Source organism: Manis javanica, chromosome 8 (assembly GCF_040802235.1).
Source record: "Manis javanica isolate MJ-LG chromosome 8, MJ_LKY, whole genome shotgun sequence".
NCBI classification, from domain to species: Eukaryota; Metazoa; Chordata; class Mammalia; order Pholidota; family Manidae; genus Manis; species Manis javanica.
Window position 1 is genome coordinate 122485834 of NC_133163.1, and position 12598 is coordinate 122498431.

General features: G+C 46.4%; 1 protein-coding gene across 5 annotated transcripts; it reads right to left on the bottom strand.

The window, feature by feature from the left end:
• FAM219B (family with sequence similarity 219 member B) lies at positions 1 to 4272 on the bottom strand. Of its 5 annotated transcripts, none has more exons than XM_037010169.2 (5): positions 3950 to 4253; positions 3684 to 3771; positions 2910 to 2987; positions 2317 to 2475; positions 1 to 950 (listed from the first exon to the last, which is right to left on the bottom strand). In XM_037010169.2, the coding sequence occupies exons 1-5, from the start codon at positions 4161 to 4163 to the stop codon at positions 944 to 946; spliced, it is 546 nt and encodes a 181-aa protein (XP_036866064.1). In that variant the 5' UTR covers positions 4164 to 4253; the 3' UTR covers positions 1 to 943. The 5 variants fall into 5 exon arrangements, with proteins under 5 accessions (XP_036866064.1, XP_036866062.1, XP_017497702.2 ...); XM_037010167.2 differs by having other exon boundaries at positions 1 to 947; positions 2427 to 2475; positions 3950 to 4248; XM_017642213.3 differs by having other exon boundaries at positions 2427 to 2475; positions 3950 to 4246.
• Between the last annotated feature and the right edge of the window lie 8326 nt (positions 4273 to 12598).

Consider the following 12598-nt stretch of genomic DNA (forward strand, 5'->3'; position numbering starts at 1 on the left):
CCCCCTATACAGAATTTTATTGTTGTTAACAGCCATTTGATCAATAAATATGAGAGATGCCATCTCAAAAAAAAAAAAACAAAAACGTGTACATAGTGGAGCAGCTTTTTTCTCTAGGGATGGGCTGACCACAGTCACTAAACCCACCCAGTTGGACCAGTTTGGGATGCTTCAGATCCAGAGATTCCAGAAGCGTTGTTCCTGCTGTGCCATCAGGCAGCCCTACTATAGTCAAACAAGTACAACTGGAAGAGGGCCAAAGGGCTTTACTTTATGCTTTCTTGAAGGTCAAACATGTAAGCCACCATGGAGCAACGAAGAAGAGGAGAGCACATGGAATTTCTTGAACTGGCCCCACATAGTTAAATTATTTTTCAAAGATTCCCACCGCAAGCTATAAAGTGCTATTTTCTGCCTCCATACACCATTCAGCACAGCCTTGACACACAAGCTCTCTCACCCCACAGATTATGACAAATACCAGTCAGGATGTCGCCAAGTTTTTCTGAGCCACCTCTGCCACTCATAAGAACCAGAATTCCTCTGTTCTTGTCCTTATTAAAGTGGAAACTGCAGAATTCCACCTGTTGCCCTATGGTCTAGATGGGGCCTCTGGCCTGAGAAGCACCAAATAAGGGGGGACTGCCGATCAGTGACCTTCCCAAGCACCAGTGCCTTCCATGACTTGGGCTGGCAGCAATCCCCGCTGCACTGTGTGACCTATGAAGGGCCAACAGGGCTCTGCAAGCACGGTGAGCAGGGCCCATCTTAGGGAGTCATGCCTACTGGAGGGTGCAGGAGGAAGAGTCCCCAAGACAGCACCAGGAGCCGGAGCATGCTGAGGAGGCCACAGGCTTGGGGGGAATGAGGTCCAAGTCCTCGTCATCTGGAATCTCATCCAGGCGATACCCATCCTGGAGCAGCTGCCGATTCACATCCTGGTTCACCTGCTAGGAGCAGGAGAGGAGAGAACTATAAGCCAGACTTCAAATCAGAAATAACTGCTGCCCTAAAAGCAGACCTACATTCTCTTACTGGAGTTCCCTGGTCACGCTCCACCCTCAGGCCAACCGCATACATCCTCGGACTACAGAAGGAAGTGCCTCCTTTCCTACCTGTGCCTCACCCAGCAGTCTACAGAGCACCAGTGGCCTGGGCCAGTACTCGCCAGGCCGCACTGTCATTCACCCCCAGGAAAGCTGCTCTCTCCCTGAGGCATCTGATGTAAGTATCAAATTCCAAATTATGCTTGAAAGTCAATACCCTGACCATTCCCGCTGGGAACCCAGACTGATCCCTATGAATGCTAAAAAATATGGGACGATGACACCAGAACAATGGGGGAGAAGAGCAGAAGAGCGTGAGTTATAGAGAATGGGGTGGGGAGTTGTTGCTCTGCACGGCTGGTCAGACGTGTGATCTTCCAGTGCTCGCAGAGCCTGTTCCCTGCAGAGTGGAACCTGTCAGCCTGGCTTCACCAGTTCTGAGCAGAAGGAAAATGAGGCTGGGGACAGTGTAAGACTTTCTCTGGCTCTTGGCTAATTTTTCTTCTTAGTTTTAACAATCTTAGGCACTCAATTCAAGAAAGATACAACTTACAAACTGTATTCTTTCTGACAGAAACTCAGGGGTGGCTAAGGTTTCCAGGAGAATAAGGACTATGAGCAGTGGACAGGCATGTCCCCAGCACTTCATCATGGTCAAAGGCAGCAAAAGCTGAAATGCCAGAACTTTATGCCCCGTGGTTCTGCCTGAGACAGTCACTCAGGAAACATGTCCGAAAGGCCAGCCCAGGAGGATCTCAGTCTGAGTTCCCACAGATTCAACAACTGAAGGAACAGAAGTCGTTTGGCCTGGAAGAATGCGGGCTTGGTGGAGGATGGCCAGGCAAGGGACAGGAATGCTGTCTCAGATAAAAGGCGATCACAAGGCGAACGAGAATACTGTGTGACACTGGGGGGCAGGCCTAGGGCCACTGAGTCCAGGCTGCTGGAGACGTTTTAAATTAATAAGACTTCTCCAAGAGCTATCCAAGAAGGGATTGTGTATGTGTGTATGTTGGAGGGAGGGCAGGCAGCAAAACTGCTTGGAGCTAGCGAGTAAGCGATTACAAGGAGCATGCAAGCAGAGGGGCTGGTCAACACTTCACTGGGATTTATCAGGAGGACTTCTTTTCTAAGTGGTAGCCTAGACTAGAAGACTTGAGAGGTCATTTGCAGCCCTAAGGGTGTATGGTCTGGATTTTCTACAGCCCTCCTCAGACACACCTATACCTCTGCTGGGGGAAGAGGCACAGTAGAAGACTGGGAAACAGACCAGAAGTTTGGCACAGTGCTGTGCATACAGTAGGCGCCACACAAACACTTGGCAGTGGCGGTGAAGCTGCCTGCAGCCTGGCCCCATGCAGAAGGGCGCTCTGGACTTGCCTCTGCAGAGGAATACCCGGAGGAATATCTGGTTTCCAGCTCCTCATCACTAGGAGAAGAGGAAGATGGTCAGTTGAGGGGGATGCCTGTGGAGTATAGCTGCAAATGGCAAAGGGGAGAGCATGCAAGGGGGTCTAGAGGACTTGTGAGCAAAGACCACATAACCTACAACTTAAGCCCAACATCTGCCATGAGTACAAATTGCTCCTTCAGCTGGCTCCAGCAGGGACAGGGTCACTGTCCCTAACAGCGCAGACGTAACAGGGCAGGGTGATTCCCCCATATAGGTTGGTGCCCCAGATCCAAGAGCAGCACGACCACCTAGGAGCCCTCTAACCAAGCCTTGTTGGGAAGCAGCGGTGCTCTCTAAACAAGACAGCCCGGAACATGCACGAAGGGTCTTGGAAAAGGCAGGGAACAAGCGATTTGCAGTTTTATACAAGTCACTCCTCCAAGGGTGAACTCTCCAAGGAGAACACTCACCTGTCAGAGTCGAGCGACACCAGGTTTTCATCTGGACTCTGACTAAGAGCAGTATAGCCTTTGTTAAACTTCACTGACCTGGGGGGACATAAGGGGAGAGAAGCAGCACAGATGAAGCACCAGCATTTCACAAGGGAAGCTGGAGTCCTCGCCCTTATGGGAAAGAACTGGCCACACTAGTCCCAGCTTGCTTCCTACCTGGGCCCGGCCACCACTGACAGGCGCGTATCCGGCTACAGCTCCTCGGAACGCGCGTTTACCCCCCACCGCTCCCCCGACTGCGGAGGAAAAGCACCCCCTTCCCACACCACATTTAACCAGAGAACAACAACAAAAAACCCAGCAAGTCCTGGGCAAATCCCTTCGCCTCTGAGTCTTAGCTCTGATCTGTAAAGGAGGCACCGGGTAAGGTCGTAAACAATCCTCAGAGTTTATCGTTCTGTTCTAGAAAAAAACACAGCCCTGGCTGTTCCCCCACCGCCCCGTCTCCCGACTCCTGGGGATCCTAGCCACTCCGCTCCTCCAGGGATTATACGGTCAGTGATCCTGTGCACTGGCAAGGCTGTCTTATTCCCAAGGCTTTTCCCTCGACACCACTACATCCTTAAAGGAAAAGAAAAAGGTCGTTTGTTATGTTTCCCATTTTAACACCGTGAACCTGACAGTTAGGCACCAGGGGAATCACTGGTTCGGCCTTAAACTCTGTCTCCCAGCCCGAGGAGGAGGGTCCTCTCCGGTAACTGCTCGCCCAGAGGAGGCCGCGCCCGCCGAGACCTTTTCCCTGGAGAGTCGGGGCGGCTGGGCGAGGCCCCCAGCACGCGCTTTCTCCGCAGAACCGCCTTGGCCAGGTCTCGGTGCTTCTCTGGAAGTCAAAGGGGCGGGTCAGCGGGGTCTGCCCCGTCCCACCGTGTCTCCCTAACCCTAGGAACCTGCTCTTGCGAACAGATTTGCGGGGGTCGGCTGCAGGCGCCCTGCCCGTCCGGGGTCGCCCCAGCGGGGCCCCGGGGCCCGCCCCGGCAGACCCACCGGACCGCACTCACGCGGCTTGGCCTGAGCGGAAGGCGCACGCGTCACCATGTACGGCCCCCGCTTCTCCACAGCCCCCGGGGCCCGCTCGCCAGGCCGCGGAACTCCGCTGCTTCTCGCCCCGGTGGGCACCCCAGCAGCTCCCGCCGCGCGGCCCGGGGCCCCGCCCGGCTGAGGTCGCGGGACAGAAGCCCGCGCGCCGAGCATGCCGGCTCCCGCGGTAGCCATACCTGGCCCCGCCCCTCTGGACCGCGGGGCCGCGCCGCGAAGCCAGGGCGCTGCGGGCGGGGAGGGGGCGGGCCCTGCTTGAGCAAGATGGCGGCGCGCAGGCGCGAGCGGGGCCCGCGCGAACTCCCCCGACCCTCCGGATGTCGGGCTGGCGCCACTGTTCCGCCTTTGGAGGTGGGTAAGTTACAGTCTCCCCTTCCCATGCCAAGGTACTTGCTGTTGGACTGAGGCTGCGAATGTCGAAACCAATTCTCTTTATTCGAAATTCGATGTGGATACTTACGGAGGACCGCGGAAGTGTGCCCGCCGGGCCGAGCCCGCTACTTCCGGGCGAGCACGCGGCCCCCGCAGGGCCTCCCCGAGCGTCATCTTGCCGGAGCCGCTGCCCCCAGGGCAGATCCTGGGTTGAGCCGAGGACAGGTGCATGAGGAAGGAGGGGATCAGTGCCCTTCTCCAGGAAAGGAAGCCGGCCTGCGACCGAGGGGTTCAGGGACGGTGCGGGGGTCACACAACTGGAGTCAGTGTCGCCGATCCACCCAACGCCAAGCCCATGTTGTTTCCGACACCACGTGGTGCTAGAGGCCTTGACGGGCCTGGCCCTCTCTAGGCCTCAGTTTCCACATTTTAAAGTGGAACGTATCACTACCCAGCTGACAGCGACAAACACGCACAACAGGCTTTGGAAAGAAGTGTGAAAGCGTTGAGTGCGTGTGCCCAGGCAAGGAGCTGTCACAGCCCTTGACCTCTGGCCCCGAGGGATGTGCTTGTGCCAGCGGCCGGCTGGAAAGAAGCTCCACATCCTTGTAGAGTTGCTGAATTTCATGAGGCTGTCCCGAGACTGATTTATTGGTCTTCGCCGGGTAGGGCAACAGGGGGGAACTTCTGAGTCCCCAGGGCCACGCGAAGACGTGTGGGACTATCTATGCCTTAGGAAAGGAGAAAAGAATTTAGGGTTGGAGTTTTTTTAAGTATCATAAGCACAGTGGAATGCTATTTTGGTAGATTTTACCCCACCTTTTTGACCTGCAGAAACAGCATTTCATATGGCTCAACTTAATGTTTAATCCTCATGACCTCCCATTGAAGCCAGCTGTTCACTCCTGTTATGCAAATGAGGCTTAGACTTGGTCAAATTGACCAGTTAGGCGCTAAACTCAGAATTTGAACCCAGCTCCCTGTGGACTCCAAAGAAGTGGTTTTCATCAAGTGTCTGCTGACTGTTAAAGTAATGGGGACCTTACCAAGGGCCAAAGAAAATGTGATCAAGACCCACCTGATGTCACAGAATCTCCAGGAAGACTATGAGAGAATCTACTTCCATCCTTTGGGGCGTGGCTGCCAGCTTTCTCAACACAATTTTTTGAAGGGACTATCCTTTCCCTGTTGTCTATTTTTGCCTCCTTTGTTGTAAATTAATTGACACAAGTGCATGGATTTCTTTCTGGGCTCTGCTGTTCCATTAACTGATTTTTTTTTTAATGCCAACACCATACTTTTTGATTACTAAAGTTTTGCAATATAGTTCAAAATCAGGGAGTGTGATGCTTCCAGCTTTGTTTCTCAGTATTGCTTTGGCTATTCAGGGTCTTTTGTGGGTCCATACACATTTTGGGATTCTTCTATTTATGTGAAAAATGTCAGTGGAAGGTTGATAGGGATTGCATTACATTTATAAACTGCTTTGGGTAGTATGGGTTTTTAACAATATTAATTCTCCAAATTCATGAACACAAGTATCCTTCGATTTATTTGGTTCTTCTTACTTTCATAAATGTCTTCCAGTTTTCAGTGTACAGGTCTTTTACCTCTTTGATTAAATTTATTCCTAGGTATTTTATTCTTTTTCAAGCAATTGTAAATGGGAGTTTCTTGATTTTTCTGATAACTTTTTTTTAATTGGGTGGGGTTCTGTTTTTTCTTTTTTTGGTATTAATATTACAATTACATGAGCAACATTTTGGGTACTAGATTCCCCCCATTATCAAGTCCCCACCACATCCCCCATTACAGTCACTGTCCATCAGCATAGTAAGATGCTACAGAGTCACTACTTGTCTTCTCTGTGCTATACTGCCTTCCATGTGCCCCACCCCACATTATGTGTGCTCATCATAACGCCCCCTTCTCCCCTTATCCCTCCCTTCCCACCCATCCTCCACAGTCCCTTTCCCTTTGGCAACTGTGAGTCCGTTCTTGGATTCTGTAAGTCTGCTGCTGTTTTGTTCCTTCAGTTTTTTTCTGTGTTGTTACACTCCACAGATGAGTGAAATCATTTGGTACTTGTCTTTCTCTGCCTGGCTTACTTCACTGAGCATAATACCCTCTAGCTCAATCCATGTTGTTACAACTGTAGGATCTGTTGTCTTCTTATGGATGAATAATACTCCATTATGTATATGTACCACATTTTCTTTATCCATTCATCTACTCATGGACACTTAGGTTGCTTCCATTTCTTGGCTATTGTAAACAGTGCTGCGATAAACACAGGGGTGCATCTGTCTTTTTCAAACTGGGCTGCTGCATTCTTAGGGTAACTTCCTAGGAGTTGAATTCCTGGGTCAAATGGTATTTCTATTTTGAGTTTTTTGAGGAAGCTCCATACTGCTATCCACAGTGGTTGAACTAGTTTACATTCCCACCAGCAGTGTAGAGGGTTCCCCTTTCTCCACAGCCTCGCCAACATTTGTTGTTGTTTGTCTTTTGGATGGTGGCCATCCTTACTGGTGTGAGGTGATATCTCATTGTGGTTTTAATTTGCATTTCTCTGATGACTAGTGATGTGGAGCATCTTTTCATGTACCTGTTGGCCATCTTCTTTGGAGAACTGTCTGTTCAGCTCCTCTGCTCATTTTTTAATTGGATTATTTGCTTTCTGTTTGTTGAGGTGCATGAGCTCTTTATATATTTTGGATGTCAACCCCTTATCGGATCTGTCATTTATGAATATATTCTCCCATACTGTAGGGTACCTTTTTGTTCTATTGATGGTGTCCTTTGCTGTACAGAAGCTTTTCAGCTTGATATAGTCCCACTTGTTTTTTTTTGCTTTTGTTTCCCTTGCCCGGGGAGATATTTCATGAAGAAGTCACTCATGTTTATGTCCAAGAGATTTTTATATGTTTTTTTTCTAAGAATTTTATGGTTTCATGACTTACATTCAGGTCTTTGATCCATTTTGAATTTACTTTTGTGTATGGGGTTAGACAGTGATGCAGTTTCATTCCCTTACATGTATCTGTCCAGTTTTGCCAACACCAACTGTTGAAGAGGCTGTCATTTCCCCATTGTATGTCCATGGCTCCTTTATCGCATATTAATTGACCATATATGCTTGAGTTTATATCTGAACTCTCTATTCTGTTTCACTGGTCTATGGGTCTGTTCTTGTGCCAATACCAAATTGTTTTGTTTACTGTGACTTTGTAGTAGAGTTTGAAGTCAGGGAGCTTAATTCCGTCTGCTTTATTCTTCCTTTTCAGGATTGCTTTGGCTATTTGGGGTCTTTTGTGGTTCCATATGAATTTTTGAACTTTCTGTTCCAGTTTGTTGAAGAATGCTGTTGGTATTTTGATAGGGATTGCATTGAATCTGTAGATTGCTTTAGGCAGGATGGCCATTTTGACAATATTAATCTTCCTAGCCAAGAGCATGGGATGAGTGTCCTCTTTAATTTCTCTTAAGAATCATCTGGTATTTTCAGAGTATAGGCCTTTCACTTACTTGGTTAGGTTTATTCCTAGGTATTTTATTCTTTTTGATGCGATTGTGAATGGAATTGTTTTCTTGATTTCTCTTTCTGCTAGTTCATCACTAGTGTATAGGAATGCAACAGATTTCTGTGTATTAATTTTGTATCTTCCAACTTTGCTGAATTCAGATATTAGATCTAGTAGTTTTAGAGTGGAATCTTTAGGTTTTTTTTATGTACAATATGATGTCATCTGTAAACAGGGACAGTTTGACTTCTTCCTTACCAATCTGGATGCCTTTTATTTCTTTGTGTTGTCTGATTGCCGTGGCTAGGACCTCCAGTACTATGTTGAATAAAAGCGGGGAGATTGGGTATCCTTGTCTTGTTCCCGATCTTAAAGGAAAAGCTGTCAGCTTCTCTCTGTTAGATAACTTATTTTTTGTGTATAGAAATGCAAGATTCTTGTGTGTTGACTTTGTATCCTGCAACTTTACTGAATTTGTTGATTAGTTTTAACAGTTTTTTTGGTGGGCTTTAGGGCTTTCTATATAGTGATAGCTTTGCTTGTTTCCAATTTGGATGCCTCATTTCTTTTTCTTACCTAATTGCTCTGGCTAGGACTTCTAATACTATGTAAGTGGTGAGAGTGGGCATTCTTGTCTTGTTCTTGATCTTAGAGAAAAAGCTTTCAGCTTCTCACCATTGAGTATGATGTTAGCCATGAGTTTGCCATATATGGCCTTTATTATGTTGAAGTATGCTTCCTCTAACCCACTTTGAGTTTTTATCATAAATTGATAATTGAATTTTATCAAATGCTTTTTCTGCATCTCTTGAGATGATCATATGATTTTTTTCCTTTATTCTGTTAATGTGGTATATATCATGTGGATTGTTTTGTGGATGGTGAACATGCATTCCTGGAATAAATCCCACCTGAGTGGTATATATCATCCTTTTAATGTATCGTTGAATTCAGTTTGATAATATTTTGTTCAGGATTTTTGTATCTGTGTTCATCATGGGTGAATTTTTTGTCCTACTTACCTCTAAGAACCTTTTTCCCATCTCACCGGGTTTTAAGACTCTAATCCTCAACTTCTCTGATAATTGTAGATAATATATTACTGATGGATGGAGCCCATGAGTCTGTAGATCTTTCTGGACTCCCAGGCCACCAGCCCCACCTTTATCCTTGCATTAATTCATGTCACCTCCCTCTAGGTAAGAGATAGTTCCCAATCATCACAATATCCTCACTTGGCATAGTCATATTCACTTCATATATATAAGGCAACTGAGGGTAACAGGTGTTAACTGAATTGCCTAAGGCCACAAAGTTGTAGAGGTGAGAGTAGAATCTTTATTTGCCTGAAAAGCCTATCCTCTACCAGTCAGTTATGTTTCTTCAATGTTGTGGGCTTAATTGTGTGCCCCCCCTACCCCGCCTCCCACTAATTCACATGCTGAAGCCCTAACCCCCAATGTGGCTGTATTTGGGGATAGAACTTTTAAGGAGATCATTAAGATTAAATGAGGTCATAGAGTAGGGCGCTAATCCAATAGGACCGGTGTCCTTGTAAGAGAAGAGAGGTACGGGATGTGTACACACAGAGAAAAAGGCCCTGTGAGGACAAAGCAAAAAGGCAGCTGTAAGCCAGCAGCCAGACCTCATCAGAAACTAATCCTGCTGGCACCTTGGTCTTGGACTTTCAGCCTCCAGAACTGTGAGAAAATGAATTTCTGTTCTTTAAGCCACCCAGTCTGTGGCATTCTGGTATGGTAGTCCCAGCACACTAACACAAATAACAGTCTCTAGATTTTCTGAGAGAAAATATGCAGCATCTACTTCTAGAGCCTAACACTTGCTCTAAGAGGGTATTTTTAAGATTAAAATGCTGGGCAGAAAGCTAGTCATGAAGTCTTGGCCACACCTGGGAAGAGCCAGGCCTGGCACAGTGTTGTATCACTTGTCTGTTTTTAAACAAACCTCCCCAACGTATGAAAATGTAAAACTGGGCAAAATGAACAATGTCTGCAAAATATGAAGATGGACCCCATATGTTAAGGAGAAGCTCCCTGGTATCTGGTTAAACAGAGAAGAAAAACTGCGGTGGCAAGTAGCAAAGCTTAGGAATGGCTAGGCTTAAACCATCTTCCCAAATACTACAATCATAAAAATTCTAAGTGCTAATCTTACTACTCATTCACTCTAATTGTAAGCCTGCAAAGTAGCTCCATTTCCAGATAAAAGCAAAGCATGAGAAGGGTAGTTGACTCTTATGTATTAGACTGAAATTTGAACAGAGGTCTGAATCCAAACTTCGTTTTCTCACTCATTGCTACATTTATGTTGCCTTCTGTCAACTGACGGGTATATAACAAAAAGATGATAGGAATACTGACACCATGTTCCTCCTGAGGGGATATAACTGGAATTTCACATAATTTATGCAGTACTCTTGCCAAATATGTTTTACTGGTTTTAAAAATTAGGAAACAATTAGCAGATTGCAGGGCTTTCTACACCACCCCTGGCCTGGACTCTTCAGAAAAATGACCTGTCTGTATTTTATGCCAAACTGATTAAAGCATATTAACAGTATTGTGGTTATGTAGGAAAAGACATCTGGATTCTTAGATGTCTATCTAAGCATTAAGGGGTAAAGTGTTGGCAACTTTCAAATGGTTGAGGAAAAAAAGGCATTTTAAATAGACTAGGTATAAAACAAATGTAGCAAACCATTAATTGGTTTGAAAATGTTCAACATGAAAGTAGGGAAAATAAAAAACTAAAGACCCCATTCTGTTAGAGTAGAAGCCCTGCTTCCCCAATTATCAAGCTGTGGAAAGATGCTTTTTAAAATTATGAGCAAAGACGCTTAATGAGGGCATGAGAAGTGAGACAGAAACTTTTCCCCAAAGCCACATATAATACAAAAATACAGCAAATAAAATTCCTGAAAGAGCAACCAGAAAGACTGCAACAGTCTGCCTATATCTGGAAAAAAGAGAAGAACTGATGGAAGAGGGTAAAGTAGCAAAGCTGCAATCCAGTGGGACACAAGCTCTCCCCCGACCACAGCTCACCAGCAGGAGGAAGAAACAGAGCGGGGAGCGGGTAGGAGCCTAGGACTGCTGAACACCCAGCCCTGTAGATCTGCTCCAGGACCACGAACCCACATTACATGGTGCTCTGGAGATTAGTGGGGTTGGAAAGCAAAGCCAGGCAGAGTACTTGGAGAGACTGAGATTCCAGCTGCTTGTGGGACAACCAGCCATTCTGGGGCAGAAGAAAGATAGGCACTTTGAAAGACTTCCCAACAGTGAGACAGCTGCTGAAGGGGCAAGGATTACATAGAGCTTGCTGCTCAGGAGAAAGGACAGGTGGACAAGATCATCCCAGCACACTAGCCCAGCAGGTTGGGAACATTCAGGAGCTTCAGGAGGTCCATCCTCCTGGCTGGCGACAGGTGCCGAGGCACCCCCACCACGATACACAGCCTGCCGCTCCTTCTGCCTGGCTGGAACCACTTTGCAAACCTGCTGCCTCCACCCTTGTGCCAGGCCAGTCAGAGGGCGGCTCCACCTATAGACGCTACAGGGGCATAATGCTGAGCTCCTCCCTTCACACTTAGCACACTGGCCCTGGCAATGGAGGCAAGCAGTGCAGCCAGGAAGCAGGAAAGAGCTCTTCCCTCCCAACAGGTACAGGCACCGCTCACCTGCGAACCGCACCATCACTTGAGGTACTGGGCAGCTCTAGAGAGTAGAGCTCCTAGACCCTAGATGGCAATACCTACACAAAGTTATTCCAGAGTAATCCATACAAATATGAAACAGTAAAAGAACTTGGTACAAACCAAAAACCCATTAACACCAGAAAGAGGGCTAAGTGAAACTGAAATCACTGATCTTCCTGATAAAGATTTCAAAATAAAAATCATGAACATGTTCACAGAGCTACAGAAAAATACTCAAGACCTCACAAAGACTTCAAGAAAAAAAAAACTGAAAAATACAGTATCCAAAATGAAACATAAAATGGAGGGATTTGAAAGCAGATCAGATGAGGTAGAGGACACAGTAAATGAAACTGAAATTAGAGAACAGGAATACAAAGAAGCTGAGGCAGAGAGAAAAAAGGCCATCTAGGAATAAAAAAATATTAAGAAAACTGACCAATACAAATGGAGCAATATTCGCATTATAGGGGTACCAGAAGAAGAGAGAGAAAAAGGGATGGTGTCTTTCTGGGGAAGGAAATAGGGTCTCAGGCCATGGAAGTGCACAGATCTCCCAACACAAGGGACCTAAGAAGGACAACACAAAGACATATAATAATTAAAATGGCAAAGATCAAGGATGAGGCATAGTATTAAAAGCAGCCAGAGAGAGAAAAAAGATCACATACAAAAGAAAACCCATCAGGCTATAATCAGACTTCTCAGGAGAAACCTTACAGGCCAGAAGGGAGTGGAATCATGTATTTCATGCAATGAAACAGAAAGGCCTCGAACCAAGAATATACTACCTGGCAAGATTATCATTTCAATTTAAAGCACAGATGAAACAACTTCCAGAAAAGTAGAAGTTGAGGGAATTTACCTCCCATAAACTGTCTCTACAGTGTATTTAATATATATATTTTTATTTTGGTATCATTAATATACAATCGCATGAGCAACATTGTTAGATTCCCCCCATTATCAAGTCCCCACCACATACCCCATTACAGTCA